Source organism: Mesitornis unicolor, unplaced genomic scaffold (genome assembly GCF_000695765.1).
Source record: "Mesitornis unicolor isolate BGI_N332 unplaced genomic scaffold, ASM69576v1 scaffold4248, whole genome shotgun sequence".
In the NCBI taxonomy this organism is placed as follows: domain Eukaryota; kingdom Metazoa; phylum Chordata; class Aves; order Mesitornithiformes; family Mesitornithidae; genus Mesitornis; species Mesitornis unicolor.
In genome coordinates, this window is record NW_010201003.1 from 117640 (window position 1) to 145379 (window position 27740).

At 37.4% G+C, this 27740-nt stretch overlaps 1 protein-coding gene across 1 annotated transcript in view; it reads left to right on the top strand.

Annotated features, from left to right (window-relative positions):
- LOC104544912 (netrin-G1-like) overlaps positions 1–14655 on the top strand; it is a 126254-nt gene extending 111599 nt beyond the window's left edge. The window contains exons 5-7 of the mRNA XM_010189917.1: positions 3996–4163; positions 10505–10642; positions 14330–14655. Coding sequence (XP_010188219.1) covers positions 3996–4163; positions 10505–10642; positions 14330–14655 — 632 coding nt within the window. The remainder of the gene's footprint in view (positions 1–3995; positions 4164–10504; positions 10643–14329) is intronic.
- The last annotated feature ends 13085 nt before the right edge of the window (positions 14656–27740 follow it).

A 27740-nucleotide genomic window follows, 5' to 3' on the forward strand; every position in this document is an offset into this window, starting at 1 on the left:
TGAAGCTTCAGCTGAACCTTGTTCCCACAGGACAATAGTACGTCATCTCAAATATGTAAATGCATAGCATCATAATAGGGGGGGTGAAAGTGTTCAGTTTATAGAAACAAAACAATTACATGATCAACGTCTTTATGAGCCTCCTTCAATGGGTAATTTTATCTTGCTTTCTAAACAGGATCAAGATTGTTGCAATAGAACAATTGCATTGGAAATATTCTTTACAGGCTCATACAGTCAGTCCTTCTGTGAGTTGGCAAGGGATCTGACAATTCCTGAATCATCTAAAGACAGTTATCAAATATGACATGGCTATCTCTTCTCCCTTTTTCCTTCACATTAAACCTATGTAGCTATCTTTACCTCTCCTCTGAGGTTTTATTTTCCAAACCATTTACTCCTGATTGTTGTTCAGCTTTAAACTGTCTTCAGTTCATCTGTGTTATTTTCTGACATGTGCCACTCAGAACTGAAAGCAACATTTTCTAGCAGTGTAAGCTCATGTCATTTCATTGTTGGTAAACTGTGTGCAGCCCAATTTTGATACTTCCCCCCCATTTTTTTTCAGTGATTGCATGGCTTTGCCAGTGCATAAACGTGGTTGGGCTGCTAGCCAGAGAAACGTGCCCAAGAACCTTAAGTTGTGCTTCTGACAAGTCTCATAAGCTGGCTCCTTTGTGGTCTTGGTGCGCTGGTTAAGGTGAACCACACTGGCTAGAAAGGCCACAGGCATTGACAGGTATCAGCTTCCCTGCTGGCATGATGCCGAATGCAGTTCTACATGTTATGTTTGACTGGTTTAGGATAGCACCTCGTGGAGCCAGTGGAGAAAATAATTCTATTTCAATCATATGAGGACCCTTTACATAGATTTTTTTATAAACACAGAGGAGTGTAAAAATGATTCACTGATCAGACCAACAGCAGGAAGCAAAAGCGTATTATTGCACTAGTCAAATTGGGGGCAGGGAGCAAAAATTGGCAAAAGACTGATTTAATCATTACTTGCCATGTTTGTGGGTTGTTTTCCTTTGTACCATTGCTAATCTTTGATCAGATGTTAGACTGTTCTTGAGTTAACTGGTTTTTTTCCCTATACTATGTAGCATTTACCATTCTGATGATCAAGATTCCTAAAGCTTTGCTATATCTTAGTATAAATTAACTTTGAGACAAAGGCTTTCTTTCACACAGCACTGTTGTTACAAAAGAGCAGTACCCATAGGAATACAATAAGAACTGGTCTCGTTGTTTACCTTTTATGTTGATGAGCCACATCTGAACTTGGGTAGTCCTTCTGTGTACGTTTAGGAGCATGTGTGTACATCAGCCTGTCATAATTATTAGATGTTTCTTCAGTCCAAATCATAACTTGGAGCAAGCCATGTTATGGAGTGAATAATTTTATGTGCAGCTTTGTTTCCTGTGCTTTTGTAATGGCTGGTTATGTGTAGTAGTAAAATTATTGAAGGTCATATCACAATTTCAGAGTGGAAGTAGACAGTCATTCTTTCACAGAATATTCTTAAATTACTTTCTGCTACTTTAAACACAAAAGATGATGTAGCATAGTCTGATTTACCAGCATCTCTTTATAGTCTGCATATTTTTGAAACAAAAAATATAGTATCCTGCTGCCTGTTACTGATTCAGAAAACAAGGTAAATTATTTCTTCTCAGTTCACCTACAGTATGATTATGTTTAGCCACAAGTCTGACAAACACACCACTATGGTATCATCTAACCAAAACAAATTGTCTACTGGTAGCAGAAGACAGGTCCTTAATCAGACAGAGACTGAGACAGCATTCTGAACCTGAGATTCAGAAGCATCAGATTGCTTATCACTAAAACCAGTCTGTCTTATATTAAAAATCAAACACATAAAAACTTAAAACAATTTTCCCTGTGCCTCCGGTTTGCCAGTGCTAGTTGACACTTCTAGATCCTTTGCCTCTGCCTCACACAGGTGGTTTTCACTGGAGGAGGATGGTTACACTAGGGCAGGAATGCTGCTGGCTGAGATGTATAATCATACTGACCAGCTGCAAAAGACAACAAACATTAACACTTTTTCCCTCCCCCCCCAATTATGTCAAGCGGTAACATACTGAAACTATACACCAAAGGTTTTACTGTACTCCAGCAGCTATAGGCATCAAAATTATCAGACTGGTGTGAACCACAAAACATCAGTTTAGCAGTATAACACTGAAGAGAAAAAGAATGTTAACTAAATGCGTATATGTAAATTGAATTAATGTCTCCTGGCAGCAGAAAGGCAGCTCTCAATATTGAAACATATGTTGTGTGAAGCGTTGTACAGTATAAGAAAAGATGCTATCTATTTACAGTCCATTACACCAGACAACAGCCAAAGAAGTAGATATGTATTAGGTGTGCATAACATACTCATAAACATGTACCTGGAATTGCTGTTATCTGATGCTCTATGCGAACAATCAGTAGGCTCATTAGGTGCCCCAGCATAATCAGCAGCATATGATAGGAAAGGCAGTACAGGGGACTTGGCCCCTGTCATGTATGGGAACATTTTACACCCTCTGCTACAGCTTTATCTAATTACAGGCTAAGTTCACTTCAAGACTTTGAAGACCTTCCAAGTCACTGCATCCAGTACTCCATTACTGCAGAAAACATACCATAATCTCTTTCACCAGTTAATAAACTACATCTCTACAGCATTAGTGGTTTTGTTGCAAATTGGAATAGTGTTTGAGAACCTCAGTGCCCTAATGGCTAGATACCATCTCCTAATTTCCAGTTGAGATTTCTCAATGGCCAGTTAACACCCATTTGTTCTTGTGCCAGTGTTATCCATTAGTGCAGATACTCACTTAGGATGACAGAAGACTATCTCCTTGATGTATTTATAGCCCAGTGATATACCCTGTCTTCAGTTTCCTGGACTAAACAAGCCAAATTATCCTAGTTTTCACTTTTTAAATAGGCTATCTACTTCCCTGATCATTCTAATAACCTTGCCTGCATTCATTCTGGGCTTATAATCTCAGAGCTGAGTGATCAGACTTACACAAGCTTTCTACACAAAGCATAGCTGTGCCTTCTATAATGATATCGATACATTTCCAATTCCTGCTTCTTTCTGCATAAAACCAAGCATTGCTTGCGATGAAAGACTGAAAGGCACCAGCATTCCATGTTTAATGAAAGAGGTTTAAAAAGTGGCTGTCTGCATTTCAGATGGCTGCAGTAAGCATGCTTTCTATTTAGTACACATTTCAGAATTTTCATTATCTTTTCTGGCCCAATTGTTTTTCATCTCAGAATATGAAAATGGGTTAATGCTTACCCTCAGAAGTACAGTAGAAGTAGCTCTTAAATAACACCTCTTTTCCTTCCTTTTCTTCTCTGTTAATTGTTTTAGGAGATGCTGGCCAAAACTGTCAAACTAGAGATTTTTTTGGTCTTGAAATAAAACAGTTTAGTTCCCAAGGTTACAGTTACAGTACCCCAAGTTGAGTAGTATTTTTGAATATTCACCATTTATGTCAAAACAAAGCTTTTATTTTACTTACAGTTGTGGGTTTAAACATGACGAAGTTTGACAATTTTGCCCACTGTATTTAGTATTTTCAATATGAGGAAATTTTTCTCATGTCTTGATTTATACACATCTCAAATGTGCAAAAAGGTGCACACTTCTATCAACGGAAACCAAGCCTCCAGTGCCCCTGAAAGGTTTACAACTGCAAATGCTTCAGTTCCATCAGGTCTGCCAACAACAGCCAGCTTCGACGTCATGCCATGGTCGTCGGGTCACGCTAACCTGCCTGAAACAAACTTCACTTTCATTGCAGATGAACATCTGCTGTTGTCCATGTTACATTGATTAACATGTATGTGCCATTCATTCATACTTCTATTCATGGTTCATTTTTACTAAGCATGTAATGTGCTATTACTCTGCTGCTGTATACATTTTGTATACATTTCTGTTCTTCCTTGAAAGACTGTGAATGCTTCGGGCACTCCAACCGGTGCAGTTACATCGAGCTGCTCAATACGGTCATTTGCGTGAGCTGTAAGCACAACACTAGAGGCCAGCACTGTGAGTTATGCAGGCTGGGCTACTTCAGAAATGCTTCTGCAGAGCTGGACGATGAAAATGTGTGCATAGGTCAGTCCCGGGATAACTGCGGCTTTTCTTCTGTGCCTTTTCAGCTACTGGCAGCTGCTAGGGACCACTGCTGCTTACTTGCCAGTTAAGCCAGAATGAGCTTTTTCAATGGATAAGAACATCTGTGTAGACTTCTCACTCCATTTCCATTGCTCCTGTAGCCCCAAGGAGGTATTTTGAATCTGTATACGGCGATGAATCTCTCTGGCTAAGTGTCCTGGGAAGACTTTCCCAGGAAACCCCTGAGAAACTGTTTGTGCTGTCCTTCTGCAGGAGGGAGCCATGGTGGAGTTACACATGTGAAAACTGAAGTATCGAGCCATAAATACCTGTTCCCTGTCAAACGTTCAGAATCATTAGTACAGACTTTTGAATACTTGCCTGGAGACCTACAAAAGTTGCCAACTGCATCAACAGGACATGGGGAGTGGTGTTTATTAACCCCTTTTATTCACTTAAATGTCATAAAACATGTTGCGGCTATTTCTGCTCCCAGGCATAGGGCTGTAAACACAGTGTTACCACCCCTCTCCTTAGAGGAGAAACTGAAATTATGTCCATGTGGTTAGCAGCAAAATGTACCAAACCAGTTTGACATGATGTCAAATTTAGAAAAGGGATTCCTAGGTGAAAACAGTGCTTTACTTAGCATCTGCTATAAATACCCAAATGCAGAATTAAAGAAAATGTCAGAATAAGAATAACATATTGGGAAAAAATACAAGATCTTTATCACACTAGAAGAATATGCATTGTTCTCATGTCACCAAAGACTACATATAGCAAAAAATTAGGACACTTTAGGTGAAGATGGAACGTAATCAATAAAGGAATCCTCATACAATGGCCAGTAATTAACAAGTAGCCACAAAAGATGCTGTTCTAATAACAAACAAAGGTGGAGATTTTAGTTATGTTATGTTTCTTATAGACATAAGCATCAGTTTAACCTGTTCTGGATTTTCATTATGATTTTGTTTTTCTTTCCATTTTCCAGGAAGCAAAACCAAAGAGTAGTTATAATATATTTTCATGACAAAATAGACTATAGGTGAATAATTTTTATTTTAATATTCTTTGTAATCCATTGCTGAGATTCAATCCAGAAAATATTTAGGTTGCTATTATTTGTTTTGGTCTGCAGTCTGATAGTTTTACATTTTATTTCATTATAAACACCCAGATCCATCCACACACTGCACTTCACGTGTGCTCCTCTTAACTTTGCTTGGCAACACATTCAGAAAATGCATGATCTCCTTTGACATTAATTAGTCTGAGCTAATAAGAACTTTAGCAGGCAAGTCATGATTTTGTATGACTGTGCTGAAGAGATTAACCCAATCAAATGTTCATGGGAAAAAAACCCTATACCTCATATTTGTTTGATGTAGATGACAGACATCATTGATATGACATCATGGCTGTATCATTTCAGCTGCCTAAACAGGCATAATGAATATGACACTAAATTACTCTATTTGGGATTTTTCATCAGGTCGTTCAGTAAGTTGTTTTCCCATGTACACTGAAATGCTAAGACAGCATCTGTAGCTATGTAGCAGAATGAAGCTAATAAACGAGGAGTCAAAAATAAGTAAATTTTAAATTACTTTGCAACTGATGTATTTAGAATGTCTTAGTAAAACAACTGTGCACTTTGAAATTGCCCAGAATCTGCAGCAATAAAATTTTAAAACTTTTCACTTAACAAGAGTCTTTTAAAAAAAGTAAAAAAAAGAAAAAAGAAAGAAAAAAGAAAGAAAACACACCAAAAACCCAACGTGATTCATTTGCTGACTTTCCCACCCTAATGCAAGCAGAATTCTCTTGGGCTCCCCTGAGAATTGTCCCAGGTGAGATGACTATAGGATCAGACCCTGCTTTGCTACATATTAAGTAATTTGGTTTAATTGAATAATATTCTTCTTGGACTAAAACAGCTTTCAGGATCATAGTGATCATATGCATACAAAATCTATGTATCATAGCCAATTTGCCAACTCAAGACTTTCACACTACCAGCTGATTAAAGTCAGATACCCAAGCACTTTTCAGAAAACAGAGAAGTTTGTTCTTGAAGTACTTTCCTGAACTGGGGCTCCTAAGATTAACTGGGCAAAATGTACAGTATTTTCACCTCTGACAGAGTTGATGGATTCACCGTCCTTCTGGGTCAAGCACAAAGAGTTTTGCTCTATTGGAAATGCTCATTTCTCTTTTCTCTTGAGTTTAAAAGCAGTGTCTTGGGTTTTAAGTACAAGTGGAATGTTGGCATGAACATTTTAATAAGCAGATTTCCAGTGACATGTGCTAGTCTTATTCCCATATGAATGTCATTTTTCCAGGCTAATTCTTTCCTCTTCAGCCATATATGTAGAAAAGCAAAAAATGTTTGGATAAGCCAGTTTAATGGCAGCTAACAGGGCTTTGGCTCTGATTTATCAAAACTACTTATATAGTTTTCATAAGTATATATGGTAAGTACATGGATAACAAATCTATAGACGGTGCTAACTAAATGGAAAAAATGTAAAATGTTTCATTTTTAAAACTGATGAGTTCCAAAGAATTCAAATACTGAGAAGGTTTTTACCAGTGAACCAAAAGTAACACATTATACAGTGGGCTTAAATCTAATTTCATTATGTCCTTATTTTCTTTAGAAGCAAAATAAAAATTTATTTCCTAAATGAAATATCAAAAATCTGTTGATTTATGAGTTAATTGCAAAATTACCTCATATGGGCAACTACAGTTTCTAAATAAATCAAAGTATTTTAAAGTTAAAAATCATTCACTTGACGTGCTTACAGTGAAAAAGAATTTAATGAACTTGAAGAGCTTTTTATTAACACAAGGTCTTGATAAAGTCTTAGTAACTCTTTATTTCAGTGAATTCACCCACTGGCAAGCCCATGATTGCATAACATGGAAACCACCACGTAGACCCAGAGTAATAAAACATTTCCATTGCCTTACAACATAAATACTGAAATGGTAGTTATCATCACACCTATGAGAAAGCCAACCTTGCAGTCACTTAGGGTTAAGCTTCCATTAACACTTGTGAGACCTTTAGAAACCCTAGTGGTATGCAGTTGAGTGAACCCTGAGGGTTGTCCTGTAGCCACTGTCAACCCAGACTGATTAGCAGCAAGCCTGCAAGCTTCTGCCCATTTTCCCAGCATTCTTTTTTATGTAGTTTCATTGTGCTTTCTGGGCAGCACCACACTGATAATAGTGAATATCAGCAGATGACTACTACTGTCATCTTCCCACCCCTCAAACAGTCACCAGATGGAGGTTAGGAGGAAAATTCTTTCCCAGCTCAGATTTGCAGGGGTTTTTTCCCCACCCTGGAACCTGGCGTGTGGTCTGCTTATTAGCATGATGTGGGAATGTTAATTTAATGTTATTTAATGCCCTTGTACAGGCATTGGAGATACTCACTGCCTGCCTATGGCACACTGGAATTGTGGCTTTTGAACTTTTTAATGTCTTAAGTATCTGGCAGGTCTTGGGAAGTGTTCCACAGCCTGTGATATTGTGTTGGATGATGAACTTGGATGTTTGGCTCTGTAGGTTTTATCTGTGGTGTCAATTGTATAATGGGAAAGATGGAGGCCAGATTCCATTAGTAAAGGTTACTGGGTCTGTTTGGCGTTCTGATTTGATCTACTACTTTTGTAAAAGGGCCTGGCTTGGAGTTTTGTTTCCACTATCTGCTTTCCCTTAAAGCCCTGCCAAGTGCTGGGTCCTGCACTTGGGTCACAAGAACCAAATGGCTGGAAAACTGCTTGGCAGAGAGGGATCTGGTGGTACCAGTCAACAGCCAACTGAACATGAGCCAGCAGTGTGCACAGGTAGCCAAGAATGCCAACACAACATCTTGGCTTGTATCAGAAGTAGCATGGCCAACAGGACTAGGGAAGTGATCCTTCCCCTGTACTTGGCACTGGTGAGGCCGCGCCTCAACTACTGTGTTCAGTTTTGGGCCTCCCACTCCAAGACAGACATTGAGGTGCTGGAGCGCATCCAAAGAAGCGCAGCAAAGCTGATGAAGGACCAGAGCACAAGTCTTATGAGGATCAGCTGGAGGAATTGGGGTTGTTTAGCCTGTAGAAAAGGAGGCTGAGGGGAGACCTAATCACCCTCAACAACTACCTGAAAGAAGGTTGTAGTGAGGTGGGTGTCAGTCTCTTCTCCCAAGTAACAAGTGATAGGACAAGAGGAAATGGCCTCAAGTTGCTCCAGGGCAGGTTTAGATTGGACATAAGGAAAAATGTCTTCACTGAAATTCTTCACTGGTTATTAGGCATTGGAAGGGGCTGCCCAGGGAAGTGGTGTAGTCACCATGCCTGGAGGTACTTAAAAGATGGATAAAATGGGGTGCTTAGAGACATGGTTTAGTAGTGGACAGGTTATGGTTGGACTTGATGATCTTAAAGGTCTTTTCCAACCAAGCGATTCTGTGATTCTAATCAGCACAATATGGGCCTGATACTTCTTACATATTTACATGATAGAGTTTAGGTAGGAAAGCTTTCACTGATTCAGGGTCAGGTTCTTGTTCTCTCAAAAATATAACATTATATATCGATAACATTCAATATCATAGGCCATACATTTCCTTCACAAACACTTGTTTAATTCACTGTAACTATATTATGTCCAACTAATCTATTTTTAATGTACACGATTCGGGACCTCTGTTTCCAATGTAATTTCAAGCTTTTTGTCTTTCAAGGTTTTCTATAAACACTCTTCAAGCAAATGTTACTTCCTATATTCAATATGAATCTCAGTTCTATGCCTGTTTACATAAGCATTTCATAAACCTGATTAACATCAGAATTGCCAGCTTTTCAAATGGCACTCAGTGTGCTGTAATTCTGTTCAGCCTTGCACAGTATTTTTGGCATGTCAGTTTTTAACTTCATTAATGAATGTTGCTGGTTAATTGACTCTATTATTATAGTGAAACTCTGTTTGCCAAAGGTAACTATTCTTCTTCAGCATGCCAAATGTTCAAAGTGCCATCTGTAATTTATAGTTAATAAGCACCAAGACAACAGATGACAAATATCTTCCTAGTAATTTTTTCCTGTTGCAGCTTTTCCAATGGATTTTTTAAGTATTTTACTTCCCAGTTCAACTTAATTTTGTCATTTACAATGTCACTGAGGTTTAACCTACTGCTGTGGAACAATTGCCAAAGGTAGTCATCAAAGTAGCACTGATTCACAGACGTACAAAGCCAGACTCCCACCAGGTTGCCCAGATTCAGGAATCAATGTGTGCATCTTTTGCCTTCAATAGCAGCAGAGATCAGACGCTACCAAAATGTGTATGTGGTCTCAGCTGACAGTGGAATTACTCTGGGTCTACATTGGTCTACATACAAATAAGATATAGCCCTTCATTTAAAAAAATGAATAAATGGAAGGGTGCCAAAAATGAGCTCTGCTAGCTACTGTCTTGTCATCTTTGTTCAGCTGGCTGAAAGCTGAACACTGATATTGTAATCATGTTAAAGAAAAAGGCTGTGAATGAACAACACAGTAAGTGTTGTGGGAGGAAATGGGTTACCCTACTCATTCTTTAATTAGGGGAACACACATGGAAAATACACAGTGGGGAATAAGCCTCATTGCATTTTCCATCTGCCCACTGGGAGGTGAGAGAAATGAAAATGGCAACATAAAGCCAGTTCTGATAAGTTTTGCATTACATTACTGCTCACCTCAAGCTTTTCATTGTGGAATATGAAAAAGGTTTATTAATGTCACTGATAAATACAGTCTCATCAATTTAATGGCAAATATCCACATAAATTATTATACTGCTCAAAACTATAAAGGAAGACTATCTTGGAAATAAGTAAAGTGCATTTATACAGCCCTGTAAAGACATTTAGCTCTTCTGAAAATATTGAGTAATACAGATAAGCCTATTTTAATAATGTGAAACATTTCACCCTGATGGCACATTGATGTATCCTTACAATACAAAGCTTTTCTAATGTTCGTTAAATTGTCAAAAATATTTTTACCAAAAAGGATCTGTTACAACCACTTATTCTCAAAGATCATGATGTCTTCTCTCTTTATAGCTTTTCTCTTGACTTTTTCTCTTCACATCATAAAATGCCTCTTCCTGAAATGACATATGCAAACAAATAAGTGGACCTATAGTAGTTATATTCACTACTCTAGATATCCTTAATAGACAGTCTTCCTTTACATTTAGCACTGGAAATGCACCCTTGATTAGTATTGAATGAATTATCACCAACGTAGACCTGAATCCAGTGTGTATGTGTTGTCTTGTTTCTGCAGACTGTTATTGTAACCCTTTTGGTTCAGTCCATGATCGCTGTAATGACAGAGGATTTTGTGAGTGTAAGGAGGGAGCATCAGGGCCTAAATGTGATAAATGTCTGCCGGGATATATCTGGCACAACTTGGGCTGTCAACGTAAGTAACTCTGAGAGTCGCCCCTCTCCTGCATCTTTGCTGCCTCTGTGTCCGTGTGCTATCACGTGCAGCTACTTAAGAGCAGAAAATGAGCAAAACGCTCTAGGAGCTGTGAGAATGCCAAACTGCCTGAACCTCTTAGGAGTCTCCCAACCGAGGACAGTAAATTGACTGTGCCATCCATTCATTTCAATATGCTTTCAGTGTCCTCTCTCTTTCTCTTGCTAACGCCTGGAGGAGCTCCCACTGAAATATGTAAATACGTGTGTCTTGCCAACTGTGAAGTAAGTTTTGTATACTAAAACATCAGCATATTAACTCCAAATTTAAAATTCTTACTAAAAGACAAAAGGTCTCTGCATGTTCAGTTTTTTCTATACTAAATTTCAGCTTCTTGAGTAACTTAACTATATGTCCCTGGACAATAAAACTGCAAAACACTGGCTCATTACATGTTATAATTAGTGAAAACTAGACAAAAGCAAAGGTAAAAAAAATGGTGGTATACTTAACATCCTTAAAAATAAGAGCTGACATTTTGTGTAAATATTGCCAGAGCAGATGTTGTTTCAATGCTTAGTTGTATATTTAGCTTCTCTTCTGGTTAACAGATCTTGTAAACAAGTGAGTGGAAATACCACATTGGTATATACAAGACTAGACTTTTATTAACTTTTCTTTTGTAGCAAATTCTTAATATTTGGTCTTTATATCTGTTTTGATCATCTACTCCCAGAAACTCTGGAGAGCCCTCTTTTGTTTTCTTTTCACATTTTCTCCCTGCCTCTCTGCATTCTTACAGACACACATTAAAGACATTTCTACAAGAGCTTGCTTTTGATTTTAAAGACTGAGAAAGACAGGAGAGAATGTAATTACTGACAGCAATTAGCCAAATATTATAAAAATGGCCATATAGCCACACAAATTATCTATATGCTCTAAAACAAAGGCAAGTCATATATCATAAATTAAAAAAAAAAACCACACCACAAACAACCCTCCACAATAAAGACAGAAATTACCACAGCCTCTCCAAGTGATGAATACATCCGAACTAGAAAATCTGAGCTTGTGACAATTCAGCAAATATATCTGGAAGTAAAACCAATAAATAAAGAATTTCAGGAAAGATTGTCATATTAACCAATTAGCATTAAAGGCAGTACATGAAGAGTAAGAAAGTTTGCATGGGCAACAGTTAAATGTTACCCAAGAAAACTAGACTTTCTCACCTTCTACCAGAAAGCTCCTGTTCATATTTGGCAGGTTACCTAAACCATACTTTTCACATGTGGTTGTTAACTGTATTTTCATTTTCTGTATGCTTGCACTTGAGTTTTGATTCATAAAATTACTAAACACTTGCGGCAGAAAACAGGTGAAGTAGTGTTTCAAATCTCAGAGGTCCCTGTTGTTAATACTTTGAAACATCGACTCCTTCATATCTAAAAAAGAACCCTCAGAAATCATAGGGTCTCCCTCTGCCTTGCATCTCTCATGTAGAAGGAATTTGTCACCACCTCTGTACCTTACCCTAGGTACTGGCAAAATAAGCATTAGAACTTGTGAAGCATTGAGAGATTGCAGTGACAGGAACCATGGGCCAGGAAAATTTAAAAAGGAAATAAATATGATTCTCTGCAGTAGCATTTGAATAAAGTAGAGTTAATGCAATGTCCACACAGTGGATCTAAAAAAAAAGACACTAAGTAGCAGAGATTGATTGAACAGGTCTGGAGGTCTGTGGAGCAAATTGTACAGTCATATAATTAATATAATAATATATATACCAGCTTGTCAAACCAATTGCTTATTAAATGCATTATTTCTTATCTTTTCAGATTTAGCCAGTATAACCCCAATAATGTTCTTTTAATTAGGATTTTTTGAGCCCAACATATAATTAGCCTGATTTTAGCTGAATCAGACTATTTGTAAAAGCTTTAGACAGTTTCTGGAAATGCAAGCTAGTGCCTTTATAGTTGCTGAAAACCTAATTAAGTTTCCCTCACTGTGTTGTAATTTTCTGAACAATCTCAGTCTGATTGCGTAGCTGTTAGATATTCTCCAAGATGGACCAAATTATCTGATCAAATTCAGAAGAAAAGCAACTAGATGTGGTTCTCAGTTTTATGGAACAGACATCAAATTGTCATGTTTTACCAAGCACACACTGATTTAAATCTAATTTCAAGTCTTTTCATAGAGGAATGGAAATCCAATTAATTTAATTTTGCAGTGTGGCATTTTTAGCTTTGTTTGTTGTTTTCCAATTGAAAACTAAACAAATGACTGGGCAAGCAAGCAGAACCCCATATACAAGAAAAATAAGAACACATTCTGTTACCTTAGCAAAGCTTAAAGAGATTATTTGTCTGGGCATGTGGCATGTGGTTTTAATCTGTTTCCCTGAGCTTGTGCTGTACAGAAATGTATACATGCAGAGGTGGATATGCGCACATACTCCACAGACCAAGATGTGCTTATTTTCGTTATACATAGCCTATTGGCATTCTATTCTTATCTATTGGTTTATCTATTCTTATGGAGCTTTGTTGCTAAAAATCATTGATCTAGGGCAACCAGAGACTTGACCTGTAAATAAATTATTTGAATCTATAGCATAGCCAGTTTAATTACTTGTATGATTGTATTACTAAATGGAGCAGCTTGGTTTTGTGTATTAGTAATCCTGTTTGGCAAAAAAAAAACAACGCTAAAGTCTTGTGGTGTTTTCTAAGGCTCACAGTCTATCATTTGAAATTAGTGTTCATGATCTACCTTATACCGCACATGGGCAAAAGACACAGAGGCTATTATCCTCAGAAGTATTCATTTAGGTACCTCACTCTTACTGATTTTATCTAAAAGCTTTGAGGATCTAGGCTGAGCACTCATCACTTGCATGTCTGTGTATACAGAGATCAGATGCAATTCTAGACTCTGCCTCCCAGATGAAAAGCACCATGATAACAGCTGTTACCTTATTGAATTCAGGGTTTATGCTGCATAGACGTGGCAGTCAGCAGGGTCTGGTTGGTACAGGAAGGATTGCTGCCCTCAGAAAAAGAGGCACAATAGATGTAGCATAAGGCAAGGTCACCTCTAAGTCCTTCCCCAGAACCATTCATGCCACAGGCATTGTGTGTGTGGGGATGCTGCTGGGGTTTAGCTCCCCACCTCTCTCTCACCAATGGTTTTTTCACCAGCATGCATACATAGATGATTTAAGGAAGATCAAGGAATGACTTAAGAACAGAGCACTCTGGGTCCTGAAATCCTTTTAGAATCCCATAAATGTGAGAAAATACATAGCTATTGGGTTGGCCAAAAAAGTAATTACTGTTTGGTTTTGTTTTTTTTAATAGATGGACATACATGTCTTGAAATGTATCTAACTTCATGTTAACTGCAAATTCATTCTGTAAATTGACAGCTGAGAGTTCAAGCTTGTTTTAGAAAAAGAAAGTCCACGACTTTCATTAACAGTTATTTGGCATTGATTTCAAAATGGAAACTCAAAAGGAACATCTTTGTCATATTTTGCTGTATTACTTCAGAAAAGGAGAAAACGCTGTGCAAGCTCATAAAAAGTTATGTGATGTGTATGGTGAAGTTGCCTTAAAACTACGGCAGTGTCAGAATTGGTTTGCTAATTTTGGTGTGGAGATTTTGATGTTAAAGATGCACCATGCTCAGGAAGGCCAATCGAAGTTGGTAACGACAAAATAAAGGCATTGATCAAATCCAGTCGGCGTTTAATGACACAAGAGATTGCTGATAAGCTTAACGTATTGAAATCAAGCATAGAAAACCATTTAAAACAACTTGGACATGTTAGGAAGTTCCATATTTGGGTACCACGGGAGCTCAAAGAAATTCATCTCAGTAAGTGCATTGACATCTCTGATTCTCTCTTGAAGCATGAAGAAAATGATCCATTTTTGAAACATATGATAACAGTTGATGAAAAATGGGTCATCTACAATAACAACAAACCAAAAAGATAATGGAGCAAGTGTGATAAACCAGCTCAAAGCATTTCAAAAGCAGATCTTCACCAAAGGGAGGTTATGCTGTCAGTCCGGTGAGATTTCAAAGGTATCGTGGATTTTGCATTGCTTACAAGGAACAAAACCCTTAATTCAGACATGTACTGTCCTCAACTGGATAAATTAAATGTCGCCACCAAACAGAAGTGTCCAGAATTGGTGAATCACAAAGGTGTTTTTGTTTCTCCATGATAACACTAGACCACATACAAGTCTGGTCATTCATTAAAAATTGTTGCAGCTTGGATGGGATGTGTTACCACATCCACCAGATTCACCAGACCTGGCACCATCAGACTACCATTTGTTTTGTTCTTTACAAATCACCTTGAATGGTAAGAACTTCGCTGCTGATGAGGATATCAAATCGTTTTTGGAACTGTTTTTCTGAAAAAGATAAGAACTTCTTTAAGCGCAGAATCATGGAGTTGCCTGAAGGATGGCAAAAGATAATTGAACAAAATGGACAATATATTGTTTAATTCAGTTTTTGTTTCTCATGAAAAGTTCATCTTTCATTTACCCACAAAAAAAATTCAGTTACTTTTTTGTGCAACCCAATGTATTTCATTTTTCTATTTAGAAATTAAATTATTTCCTTTAAAAATGAACATAAAAACAGAAGAAAAAGCTCTAAACCTGGCAAGAAGTTTAACCAGCAACTACAGCTGGTTTGGGCTAGTCTTATACTGCATATAGTGCTCTGTGATAAGAGGAACTTGTAGCAAAAGGTAGAAACATTTACACACAGAAGAACGACTAGAGTTTTTAAAAAATGGTTTAAGACAAAATACTAAGCAGGAACATTTGTTTGATTTTCTAAATGTACTGCTCATAGTCTTTCATCTTTTGTATTTCTTGGCCAATGACATTTCAGGTGACTAAATTCTGTTGCATACATACAGGAGCATTTAAAAATAACACCTTTTAATTTCATGCACACAATAATTTATTCCAAAACCAGCTGCATATTTACCTAATCAGGCAAAGAAAAAGTGACTCTCTTTGCCAGTGTTGGTTTACCAGCACAGCCTGAATTTTCATTAGGCATGATCACCCTACAGGGGAGAAGGTGAGGGAAGGTCCGGTGATTAAAATTCTTCACTGTCTCCTGTTATCCAGTCAATGAGCAAATGAAGAGGTTGAACCTGCAGCCCCATGAAGGCCTACACCAAGTACAGGAGTTACCAGTGGTAGCTTGTACCCAAGTTAAATTCAGTACATTACTTATTGTGAATCACCGTTTTAAATCATTTTAGTTTAATAGGGTAAATCTTAATTAGCAAATGAGTTTTCAGCCAGATGCCGTACGTCAAGCTCTGAGTAGTTTATTTTTTCCTTTTTTTGTTAATTTTAAATGTTTTTTATTAAAGCAGGCAGATTACACTCTTATCTTCAATGCTCAAAGTGCGCTTAGTGCTTGTATCTGTCTTCCAGCCTGAACTTGTGTCACCTCACAGTCTGTTAGATAATTCATATTCTGACACAGCGTGCATTCAACTTATTCTATGATTATTTAAATATAAGCTTTTTTGCTTGCACTTTATCATGTGTTACAAATGTTAGAAACAGAGGCATTTGATCAAAATCATCATGCAGATTGAATTTGAAAAGAAAATCAAACCTGAAATTGCAACTCTAGAACTTAAATTATTTGGTTTTGGAAGTTTGTGTTTACAATTCAGCAAGAAAAGGCGTGTTACCATCCATTTCCTTAAAAAAATATATCTTTCTTGAAAAAACACATCACACTTCTCTCTAGACAGATTAAATATATAAATGTAATGGTCTCCCCACCTGAAGGTTAGTGATGTTTTATACATATTTGTACACAGATGTATCCTGTGAGACCCTACACATTGAACTTCTGCCTGGGGAACTATACTCTGTAAAAAAAGAAATAGAAATTCAGAATCAAGATGCTCTGCTTTCCAGTTCACTGTTGCAACTGCTTGCGTGGGGAGCCATAGACAATCCATGTATATATCTGTTTGTATCTTGTTACATCTTTCTACTAGTAGCAGTTTTAATGCTTTTAGCAGGTCTGGGTACAGTGGGATTTCCCTTCTGCACAGGTGCTGTACACACTTGCAGTTCTGGAGTGTTTTGGTGCCAGGACTGGTGCTAGTAAGTGCAGCTGGAGGGAAGTAAAATGTATAAAGAATTATACTGAAAAGGATAAATTCTGGTGGGACTGAACACCGCTGTCTCCAAGGAACAATCTGCCCCTGGTCTTTATACATGAAATACTCATCTCAAAATACTTATCTTACATGATTGTTATGCAGACTACAGAAATTGTGTGTGTATAGGGATTTGAATGTAAGAGGAACAGACTCTGCTTCAAATGGCTCCAAATTTAAATCCAGAATAATTCTTCTTAAATCAATCCAGAACCCCACTGCTGCAGCTGAAGGCAAAGTATGGCTTACAGATGTAAGGCAGCTAAGGCAAGATAACAAACAAAATTACAGCATTATTGAGCCTGATTCTCAGATGATGCAAAGCACTGATTCCACTCACCTCTGGGGAAGCATGCTGATGATTTATACGTGTAATGCCATACTGATATCTTGGGTCTTTTAAACCTGAGAAAAGACAACGTGAATACGCATATAATGCATTAATTTCAAAATGCACGACCCACAGAATAATCATACGGATACAAGGATACATAGAAAATTTTTCACCAAAGTATGAATATCATGGAATGGTATTATTTTTTTTAAGAAGTACTGGATTTGAAGGAGAAAAAGAAGGTTGAGATCTCTCTGGGGAGGAGATATTTTAGTCAGAATAAACATTTCAGAACACAAACACTGTATTTAACAAAAGTGATTAAGTGAAGCATCTTTCCTCTATGAAGAGCACAGAGAAGATGAAAACACAAGGTGCTTTCTCTGTATAGTTATACAGATGTACATAATTACTGTAGCATACCTTAGTTGGGCATCAAGTCTCAAGCTGCTTTTAGTACAGCTGCCTACAATGCACGTGATATATTGTAGCACTGGAAGAGCCTGCAGAGGGATTAGCCTAGATGGGGCATTGATGAGAGCTCAAGGACATTGTCTTAGCAACTCTGTGCTGGAAGAAAAGCTTCTGTGAACAGGATGGGGATTGTGAATTAGGTTAAGATCTGTATATGGGGAAGCCAAAGAAAATAACAGGTCATAAATCAACCAGAGGCATAGAAAAAGGGAGTAGGTACCATAGTTAACATCTTATTAAGAGGCACCAGGCTCTTAACGGACTGTAGCTCTCCAGGAGATTTATTCTGATAACCTGGTGATCAGAGTTACTTTCTCCAAAGTGAAAAGAAAATGGTTCAGTAGCAACATTTATACACCTGACCTTTAATAGAACCATTTTTCCCCAGCAGAGTGAAGGATTGGATTGGAGCAAAGAGGTTGTTCTCCTCTTGATCTTGCCCAGTTGTCGGCTTCAAAGCTGCTATTCCATGGCTGTCTAAACTGCTCTAATTGCAAGTGCTGCAATCCCTCTTCTCCCAATTCCCAACTATTTAGTCCCACACCCCGAGCCATCTCTCTGGCAGTTGTTTGACCTTTCATTGAACCATTTCAGACCTAACACAGCAGGACACAAACCAAACAAGAAGAATTGTTTTCTGCTGTGTTAGTTCTGTGATATGAATCAGCAATGGGTTGAGCAAGCAGGAGCATCCTGGGAGAGCACAACCCACTCAGCTGGGGAGCGATGCAGCCCTGGCAGCCAGCAGTTAGGCTGGACCGGGCTGCTGTGCGACTGTGGCACAGCTGGGGGATCAGCATTCTCATCTCTCCATCATTAGATCATTCACACTGCAGTCTAGCAAGTTGCTGGATTTTTTATCAGACAAAGCCATATCATTTCAGATGGATGAGCAGGTGGATAATTAGGGAAACTTCCTAAAAACTTTTTCCTGGGGGAAAAAAAATAGTTCTATACTCTCCTTAAAATAATTTTAAAACCCACTAACCTACAGAGAAACACACAATTCTCTCAGATTTTCTTGTACTGGAGCAGAATCATAACTTTTTACAGATGGCAAAAGTAGGATTCTCCATGCAGAGCCAAAATGAGCAGTGGTGGCGGATGTGAGCAGAGTGCATTTCAAGCCAGCTCAATTGAGAAAGAGTGAATACAGTTTTTAGGGTATTTACTATTTTTGGTGCTGTATCATGGGAGAGTCCTGAACAACTAAATATTAGGAGATTCATGAAAAGCTAAACAAGTAGCATTATTTGTTTTCCTTAGTCAGATGATTTAAAAATGGTTAATATTTGATACTACAATGATAAATATTTTAATATAGTATATTGCAGTCGGTTAGGAATAGATCAAAAAGATACAAAGTAAGCTCCACTAGATAAACTTTTATTAGGTACATGAAATAGAACATAAAGCTTGATAGCAATTACCATTTAATCTATTCACATTTGGGAAAGTATTGAAGGGGAAACTTATAACTCACTTAGTTGTTATGAATTATTAAATATTCATTTGAACAGTGATGAGTAGGACTGCTTTTTCTCTGAAAAATCTGTCACACTTTCCTTTTAAGCCTTTTCCATGGCCATAACTTCTGTGTAATTTGCCTGCTTGCTGCCTTTCTATGAGGACAGAAATAAAGAGATCAGTAGCACCACAGACACACCCGGACTTTTTTATGAAGGAGCCTTAGAAGGATCATTTAGGAGTAGAAGTAAAATAATCTCTATCCTACTTAACTGCAGATAAAACTACTGACCTGGGGCAATTAAAGATAGTTCAACACTTCCTATCTTGACATTGGTGCAGCTGACACCAGCACATGCAGATTATTAAGACTTGAGTAGTTATTGTTTCAGCTTCGTTTACACCTGTGCAAATACATCTCTCTCCAAAGAGAGCTTTCTGTTCACAATGATGGCAATAGGAAAACCAGAGTTTCATTTAGAAGGAGCTGATAGGTTTGAACGTGCAAGGTGCTGACTGCCTTCCCTAACACAAGCTAAGCTCTCCCAGCGTTACTGAAAGAAAAAAAAAAGCCTTTTAATGATGTGCATTAATAACAGGATGCCATGGATGTAGATATACTAAGATTCAGTCAACCTGTAAATTTACATTTTAAAATACTGTCTTCCACCTTTAATGGATTTCAGAGTTATTCTGGGCACAGGAGCACATCTGATGTTAGGTGTGTTTCTGCCCTGCATATGAACGTGCTGAAAGGATGTAATCCTAAAGCAATCAGTGTTTCTAACTTCAGGTTTGTATTTCTACAGAGCTAAGTATTGTACAGTATCTAACAGCTAATGAACTCAAGGCTTTTAATCACATATTTCATTCTTTTCTCCTGCCCTAAAAAATTCCAGAATCTATTTGTCTTTTTGACTGATGAAGAGCATTAAGTCAATGTTTTCAATAAAATACCCTGAAATATTCTTAAGGTCTCTTTCCTAGATGGTAAAAGCTATAAGGGTGCATTACTCTTGAAGACTGCATTTTATCTACCATTTTATTGTGCTGTCATCCAGTGCCTTAGAAATTCTTCTGAAGGTCTTTACAGCTACAATACTTTTGTAATATGAGCAAACTTTATTACATTATTCTTCACTCACTTTTCTGGCACAATTCTGCATGTGCAAATCCTGACACAGTTCTTACAGTCTCTGACATTTATTCTTGCCCTGTTTCCTGTTATTCAATCCATTATTAATCCATGAAAACAAAACAAAAGAAACCCCAAAATACCTCCCTTATTGGTTGTGTTGTAAAACACTGCTGAGGCATCTTGTGGAATGCTTTCTGGAGATTCAAGTACAATATCAGCTGATCATTTGTGTCCATATGCTTACTGATTCCTTTAAAAAATCACCTACTACAAAATGTTCACTCTCACGTGCTCATCATGCTCACTCATCTATCTGATAATTCTGTTTTCATCACGATTTCCATCAACTTGCTTGCTGCAGAAGTTTTACTTGCTAGTCTTAAGTTCCTCTCTATCTCCTTGGAGTTCTTTATACAAATCACATCTGCCATAGTCCCTTCTTATAGTTAATCAAGCCCATCTTGGCAATTAAATCAGTAAAATCACGGGTAACAGTGAGGAATTTGTTTCTGCATTTTTTTAAATTCTTGGATCAGTATCATTTGCTTCTGGTGATCTGATGCAACAGACTATCTTCTGTTTTTTAAGAATGTTTTTTATAAACTTTGAGACACTCCTTCAGAGCATGCCCCCATCAATACAGGCAGTAGCCCAGCTCCTAAACCTCTTCCGTAGTTAATACTTTGTAGATTTTTCACTTCTCTACCTTGCACTCCATTCATTTGCCCTAGAGACTTCCTAGAAAAGTTTCTGCTTCTGATGTGTTTAGAAAAAAATTAATTACTAATTTTTATGACTGTAGTACATTGCTCAATCATTTCTGGCCTTTCTTGGTACTTTAACATGTTCTTATAGCTAAATTCTGAGAATCTGTACTCTTTTCTTTTTTCCTTCATTTCATCATAATTTTAACATTTTTCTTTACTGTTTGTAAACATATTTCTATATAAAGTTTTATTTTACTCTTCTGCTAACAGTGCAATTTTTATTAAAAAGATTGGTCCTTTTTTCGGACATTAATTTTACTCTGTATCTCTAATATGACCAGCTCAGCAAATCAGCTGCAAGCATTCTGCCCCTTTAGTTTCTCCTTGTGGTTCTTTCTAGTAAGTGCCTACATAATCATCTCCTTCCCCTAGATCCATACCACTGAGACATGTACTAACCCTTCCAGTAACTTAAAATTCATCTTAAAGTTAAGCATGCAAGTAAATATGATGGCTATGATAAGATCAGGAACAATAGCTTAATCTTATAAATGTTGGTCCAGCTTTTTGACAGATCTTTGACTACTACAAATTTTACTCAAGCTATTCATATGAGTAACACCTATGAAAGTGAATACAACTTTGCATGATTCAGCCAACATATATTTAGAGGGGACTGATAGCCCATACAAAAGTACCATGATGTTCTATAAAATATTAATGGTATTGTTCTTTCTATTTCTTTCATTCCTTCACAATTTTGAGATGTGATCTTGTTGATTATGAATTATGCAAAACATTGGACTACAGTGAATGGCAAAATCATTAAAAGAGACTTTTAATGGAAGCCAAGTTAAGCCCATTATAATTATCTTGGCTTCTAAAGAGAATAATTAAGTTGTTAGTGAAACTTTTACCTATAACCGTCAGGTGAAAAGAGAAAAATGTGACAGAGCTGGAAGTTTAAACATTTCTACAGAGAAGGGGAAAGAGAGTTGGATCGTAATTCAGTTGTTGGTAATTAATGTCTATAAAAAATTAGTTATAACTGAAATAATCTTGAAATAGTTATATTAAAGAGATTGTGTTCATTATCACCACTAATTTAAATATACAGCTAAGGTCCACAATGATTAAAGCATTGTGCCCAAAACTGTTTTCTATTTTTATAACTAGTGCTTGGACAAGTACTTCTCTGTATGCTATTTTTTAATTTCCAATGACAGTCTGTCTTTTGTTCAGATGGAAGTGGAAAACCACGGAATAACAATTGTTCTGATGCCACTGGCTGAATCTAGAGACAAAGCTGATCTGTACTCCTGTTTGCAGGAGTTCATTCCCTTTCTAGAGACTGAGTGGAGTAGCTTTCCAAATCTTACACAATTTTCAGACATCTATGAAACTCGGTATAGTTTCCAGGTGTACAAAGAATAAAGCATAACAAAATCTATCTGTGGATAAACCAAAATACTGCTCCAGCTTGCGGAGCCAGTGGCCTGTATACTGAGCTGTATATTGAGCATCTCTGAACAGCCAAAGACACCTTTCTCTTTCTACAATACCTATGTGCTAGCCCCTCTTCTTACTCTTATTTCCTGCTTAAATTTGAAGGCTTTTCCAGTGGACCCAAGAATCTATTCTTGCACTTCAAAATTGCTAGGTTATAATGAGCTCAGGCATAATCTCTTTGGAGGAGAAATCCTCTCTTGAATAGTTATTTAGGTTAGCCTTAAGAAATAGCACCAAGCAGCTATAGGTCAGAGATATACAAGGGCTATATCCAAAGAGCGACCAGCTTTGTCACCTGCATGCCCTAACCAGTCCCCAGATGTGCTGACAGGTGCAGGAGGAACGCCTCCAATATCCTCAGTATAAAAATAGCTGTCCATAGGAGACAATTCAGCAGGGCGTCCTGTTAATGAGATGCTGCATCACTGAACTCTGAATGTTATACATTCTTTAAATGGGAAATGAACTTCCCTTTTAAGCCAGAAGATCCTTGAAATGGGACTCTTACTTTGAAGAACTGAGAATTTCATTTCTGAGGAGACTACAGAGAGTTGCACCACATGGAGCTCACTCTTTAAAGAGCTGAAGCTGCATTTTGATAGTCAGGCAATAAGCACTGAGTAGCGTCCAAGGAGAACAAGTTCCTCTCACAAGGTTCCAAAACATGGCTTACTTCCCACTGATTTCAAGAACAGAAGAATCCCACAAGAGATTTAAGCTGGGCATTTTAGTGCAAGAAAATTCATATTGAGGGCGAACAGCATCCTTAATTCAGCCCCATTATATTGGCATTATGCAGCATAGTGCAGCTCTCTGCAAGAAGGCATTGGTTCTCAGGAAAAAGCATCCTATTCCACATATCTTTACAAACAGATTACAATGGTGTATGACAACACAAACATCTTAAAAGTTGAGCCAGATGTTTTGAAATGTCTCAAATGACATAAGCACACATGCCATTTGGTACACAACTGAAGAGAAATGTGAAAGGCTACACATACACAGCATAACTTCTGCAAAGGTTTGAAAATTTGGGTCAAGACTTACACCATCTATCAAAATAAAGCCATATACTTTTATAACTTATCTGCAACGACCTGAGAGCTTCGCTAGTTCATGCAAAACCATTACCAATTTAAAACACATCTGAAAAGATGCTTAGAGGAGTATACTCCAGTTATATCTTCTCTCATATTCAGTGGCAACATGACACCTCAGCAATGATGCTGCAGCCCACACTGCTCTGCACTGTTAGAAGACCTTGACTGTTTTGCAAATACAAAACACTGAGCCGGCCAAGACGTGTTGAGCACCTCCCTCACCTCCTCCCACCCATGCTGGCTGTGGCCCAAACCCCTCTGTTCCAGTTCCAACCACTTCCCTTTAGCACTCATCTTTCTCTTTTAGCCTAACAGCTACGCATTCTGTAGCTTTCTTGCAGTCTTCAGAAAACCATCATCAGCCCACTCAGATCTGCCATGTTACCACTTCAGAAATGCTGTCTCACACAGGCAGCATAAAACCTTTGCATTTCATGCTCCTCTCATGCCCTGGCTTCACTGTGTTTCAAACCTGAGCAGGGACCACACTGGCATCCCTCCTGCCCAAGACAGCACGTCTGTACAGAGGTTGGCTTTACCATGTGTGCCATGTGGCTTCACAGAGCAGGAGGAGGCTTGGCATTTAGCCTTAGTGTCTGACCCCTCACAAGAGTCCAGACATGGACCAGTCCTACAAAAAGTCATCCTACCTGGAATTACAGCTTTTTCTCGTCCTCCAATATCATGTGCACTCATCAGCCAGCCCTCTACACAGGCATGCAGCAAACGCCGGCTCCCACCACTGAAGGCAATGCAATGGACTGCACCTAGTTCTGGAGGAGTTGTGCTTGGAGAAGCCAGATTACCATTGCCATTGCTGCCAAGGCTGCTGAAAGAGAGGGGCAAGCACATGATCAGAGTTGTGGGGGTTCAGGTTATATAAAATAGGGGTATGCAAGGGTGGGTGGCTGGGGGTAAAGGACAGGGCTGGACCCAAAGAGAGCAACTTGTCAGGAAATACAGCTTCATCACCCTAATTCTATTTAGCAGACTTCTGTTTGCATTTTCTTCAATAGTTGTACAAAGAAATATACTCAAGACATTATGTTTTAAAAGAATATATAACATTCTAGAAGCACATTTTCATAACAATTGAGCATTTCTTGTATGACCCTTCCTTCTCTAAACCAAAGGAGAGTATATAAGAAAATTACCAAGGTCTTGGCTTTTCAGTCTTAAGTGCAAGTGGAAGATTTTTTTGAATAACACAATTATTTATTTTCATCGTGAACTTTAGAAATACATAACACACCAATTACAGAGAAATTTATTTACCTGTGTCTAGATTAATAGAGATATCTTTGTTATTTTTCAACTCTGGCATGACTTTACAATCTAAAAATCAGATAAAATAATTTTAAATAAATCAAATACGTTGAAGGGAAATAGTATTTTGCAGTTATCTATTATTATTATTATTTCAGTCATCACTAATAATTAAATTTTAACACCTTTGTGCATCAGGATTGATAAACAGAAATATGTCAGTCAGCACAGCAAAAGTAATGCAAGAACCATATAAAGCACAGAGGGAAACAGTTCGTACTCATGAGAGTCTTTTAACTCTGAACTTCTTAGGATCCAAAATTATCTTGCCATTATGTCATGCTAAGCAATATCAACATCCATGTTTAAAGGCATTATCTTTAGTTGATAAGAAAGAACTTTTCAAACATTAACCTAAACACATGTTGAATGCTCTCTTTCTAAATCTAAGCCAGGTCTGCTGTTATTCAAGTGTTTTCTATGTTGTAGCAAAACTGTAGATTTGATAAAATTAGATTACTGTGATCCTGTTGCTATTACAATAACTTCTTAGCAGAAGCCTGCATAATAATATTGCGAAAAATATGTAGATTGCCTATGTGCAGTCTTTATCTGTATTGGTCAACATGCAATATTGAATTATGGATTCTAACTGTGTACTTATGAAATATCGCTTTTGAAAAGACAAATAATCAAAGCCTTTGAAATTTTGTTAAGAGGCAATATAATCAGATAAACAAAGACAGTAATTTTGTGTTTTGGTGTGGACATTTTTGCCGAATGATGTGATATTATTAGTCAGGTTAAAGAGTGTTTTCAGCTAAAACACTGGCTAAGTCTATCACTTTGGTTACACCTGTGTAGCACACTGCAGAAAAAACAGTGTGCCTGAAGAGGATTGTGCTGGAAAGCAAGCATCTATTATCTATGTTTTCACATCTAATGGCTGCTCTGTCATAAAGATAAATACACAATGATACCTAGAGCAAGTCTGCGTGTAGCAATGAATACTGTTGATGAAACTTATCATGAAGCAGCTAATAGCTTAGATTATTTAATACATTCATTTATTGGTTCTTACTTTTGCTGAGTGCTACATTCCAGCTGTTTGAGTCATCTTACCGATATTCTGATTAAAAGAGTTAGGAAGTAAAGCATTACACCAATTAAAACCCCACTTACAGAGGAGCATATTATCTTCCAGTACATCTCGGAAAGAAATTATGATATAAGAATCTGTCTGTTAGGTGTAATTTTTTAATTTTACTGTAATAATAAAAAATAGACAATAACAGATAATATTTTTAATGGCTGATAAAACAAAGGGGATAAAAAAAAATTCGCAAATCTTTACCAAGTTCACCATATACTAATAAAAAGCTGCTCAGGTTCTGACTGGTCAGATTAGAAGGGGGTGCATACATGAAACGGATATTTCTAATTATCAGAATATTTAAACATCTTATGCAATTGCACGAGACACTTAAATGGACAAGATTGCATATTCCTTTTTTAAATTTCATAGTTTATAAAGCCTTTTTCTAGCTGAGATTCTCCAAAATCCCTTAGAAACAGTAATCACCTCTGCTGTTGCATTTATCTAATAAACAGTGCAGTGTAGTAAATAGAACTGGAATTCACAGGATCTGCATTCGTTCCCTTCTTTTGTTAGCATAGGCAAATCGTTTGACCTTCCTTGCCATCAACTCCTCCATTGTTCACTGGCAACAACAGCTTTTACTCTGAAGAGCCTTGAAACACAGGGCAGTGGTTTTATCCCCATTCTAGAGCTAGCTCAACAAAAGCACTCTGAAGCCTTTCATCCACACTTAAAACAATAAGTCAGTGTAGATCCACAAAGATCTCCTGGTTCCCAGAACTGTTGGTTTAAAAACAAAAAAAATCCCTCATATTTCATACGTTGTGTAGGAACTATATAAATGTTTTACCTTTGCCTTTGCATTGTAACTAACGTTCACAGAAACCCTGAACATTCATCTACTGAGAGATTCTAGACCATTTACTTTGCACACTGGCATTTTGGTCTCCTGTAGTAGAGTATTATCCTGGTGTCTTAAATCTCTGTTTTGAAAAATGCACACAAGAGGAATGCATAATGACATTTAAATATAAACCTGGCGTTACCTTTACTTTTGGTCACTGTAACATAGCTGGTTGTAAGTGTATGTGTGACTCCCTTTTTTTTTGGTTACATACCCATTCTGTTTTAATATCTTTGGTATTTATGATAGTGTAATTAAAGATTGTTGTTGTTTCCATTACAAATGCTGGTTTATGTTGTTTAGAAGTTTATCATAACATATTTCCAGTAGATTACTAATTTTTCAAAATGCTCCATGCAATTGGCTTTAAGCCCAAGAAGCGAGAAAGTTTGCAGCATTCAAATTATTTCAGATTACAAATAACTTTAGAATAGCAATGTTAAAAATTTAACTTCACATGAGTACAATATCTACTGTGTAAAAAAATCAGTACAACTAAGTCTGCCTTAAAAAACTAGCCATTACAATACAAAATTATTACTTTGAATTCAAATAATTTTTTTCCGCACACTGTTTGCTATACACAGCAAGTATTGTAAAATAAAATTTGTAGAACCAATCTCACTCCATCTAAGTGATAGTAAACTGATTATTAAAAATTTAGCTCTTTCTCAACACCAAAACCAGGACATATGCTATTAAGCTACAACAACTATGCTGATTTAGGCAATAAAAGCTTTAAGTAACTCATTAGTCTCTTCTTTATCAAACACATCACAGACACTTTTGTTCAAATTGCCAGAGAGTACACATACATGCACAAATGTATATATTTGACACAGTCTCCCACGGCATCCTCACA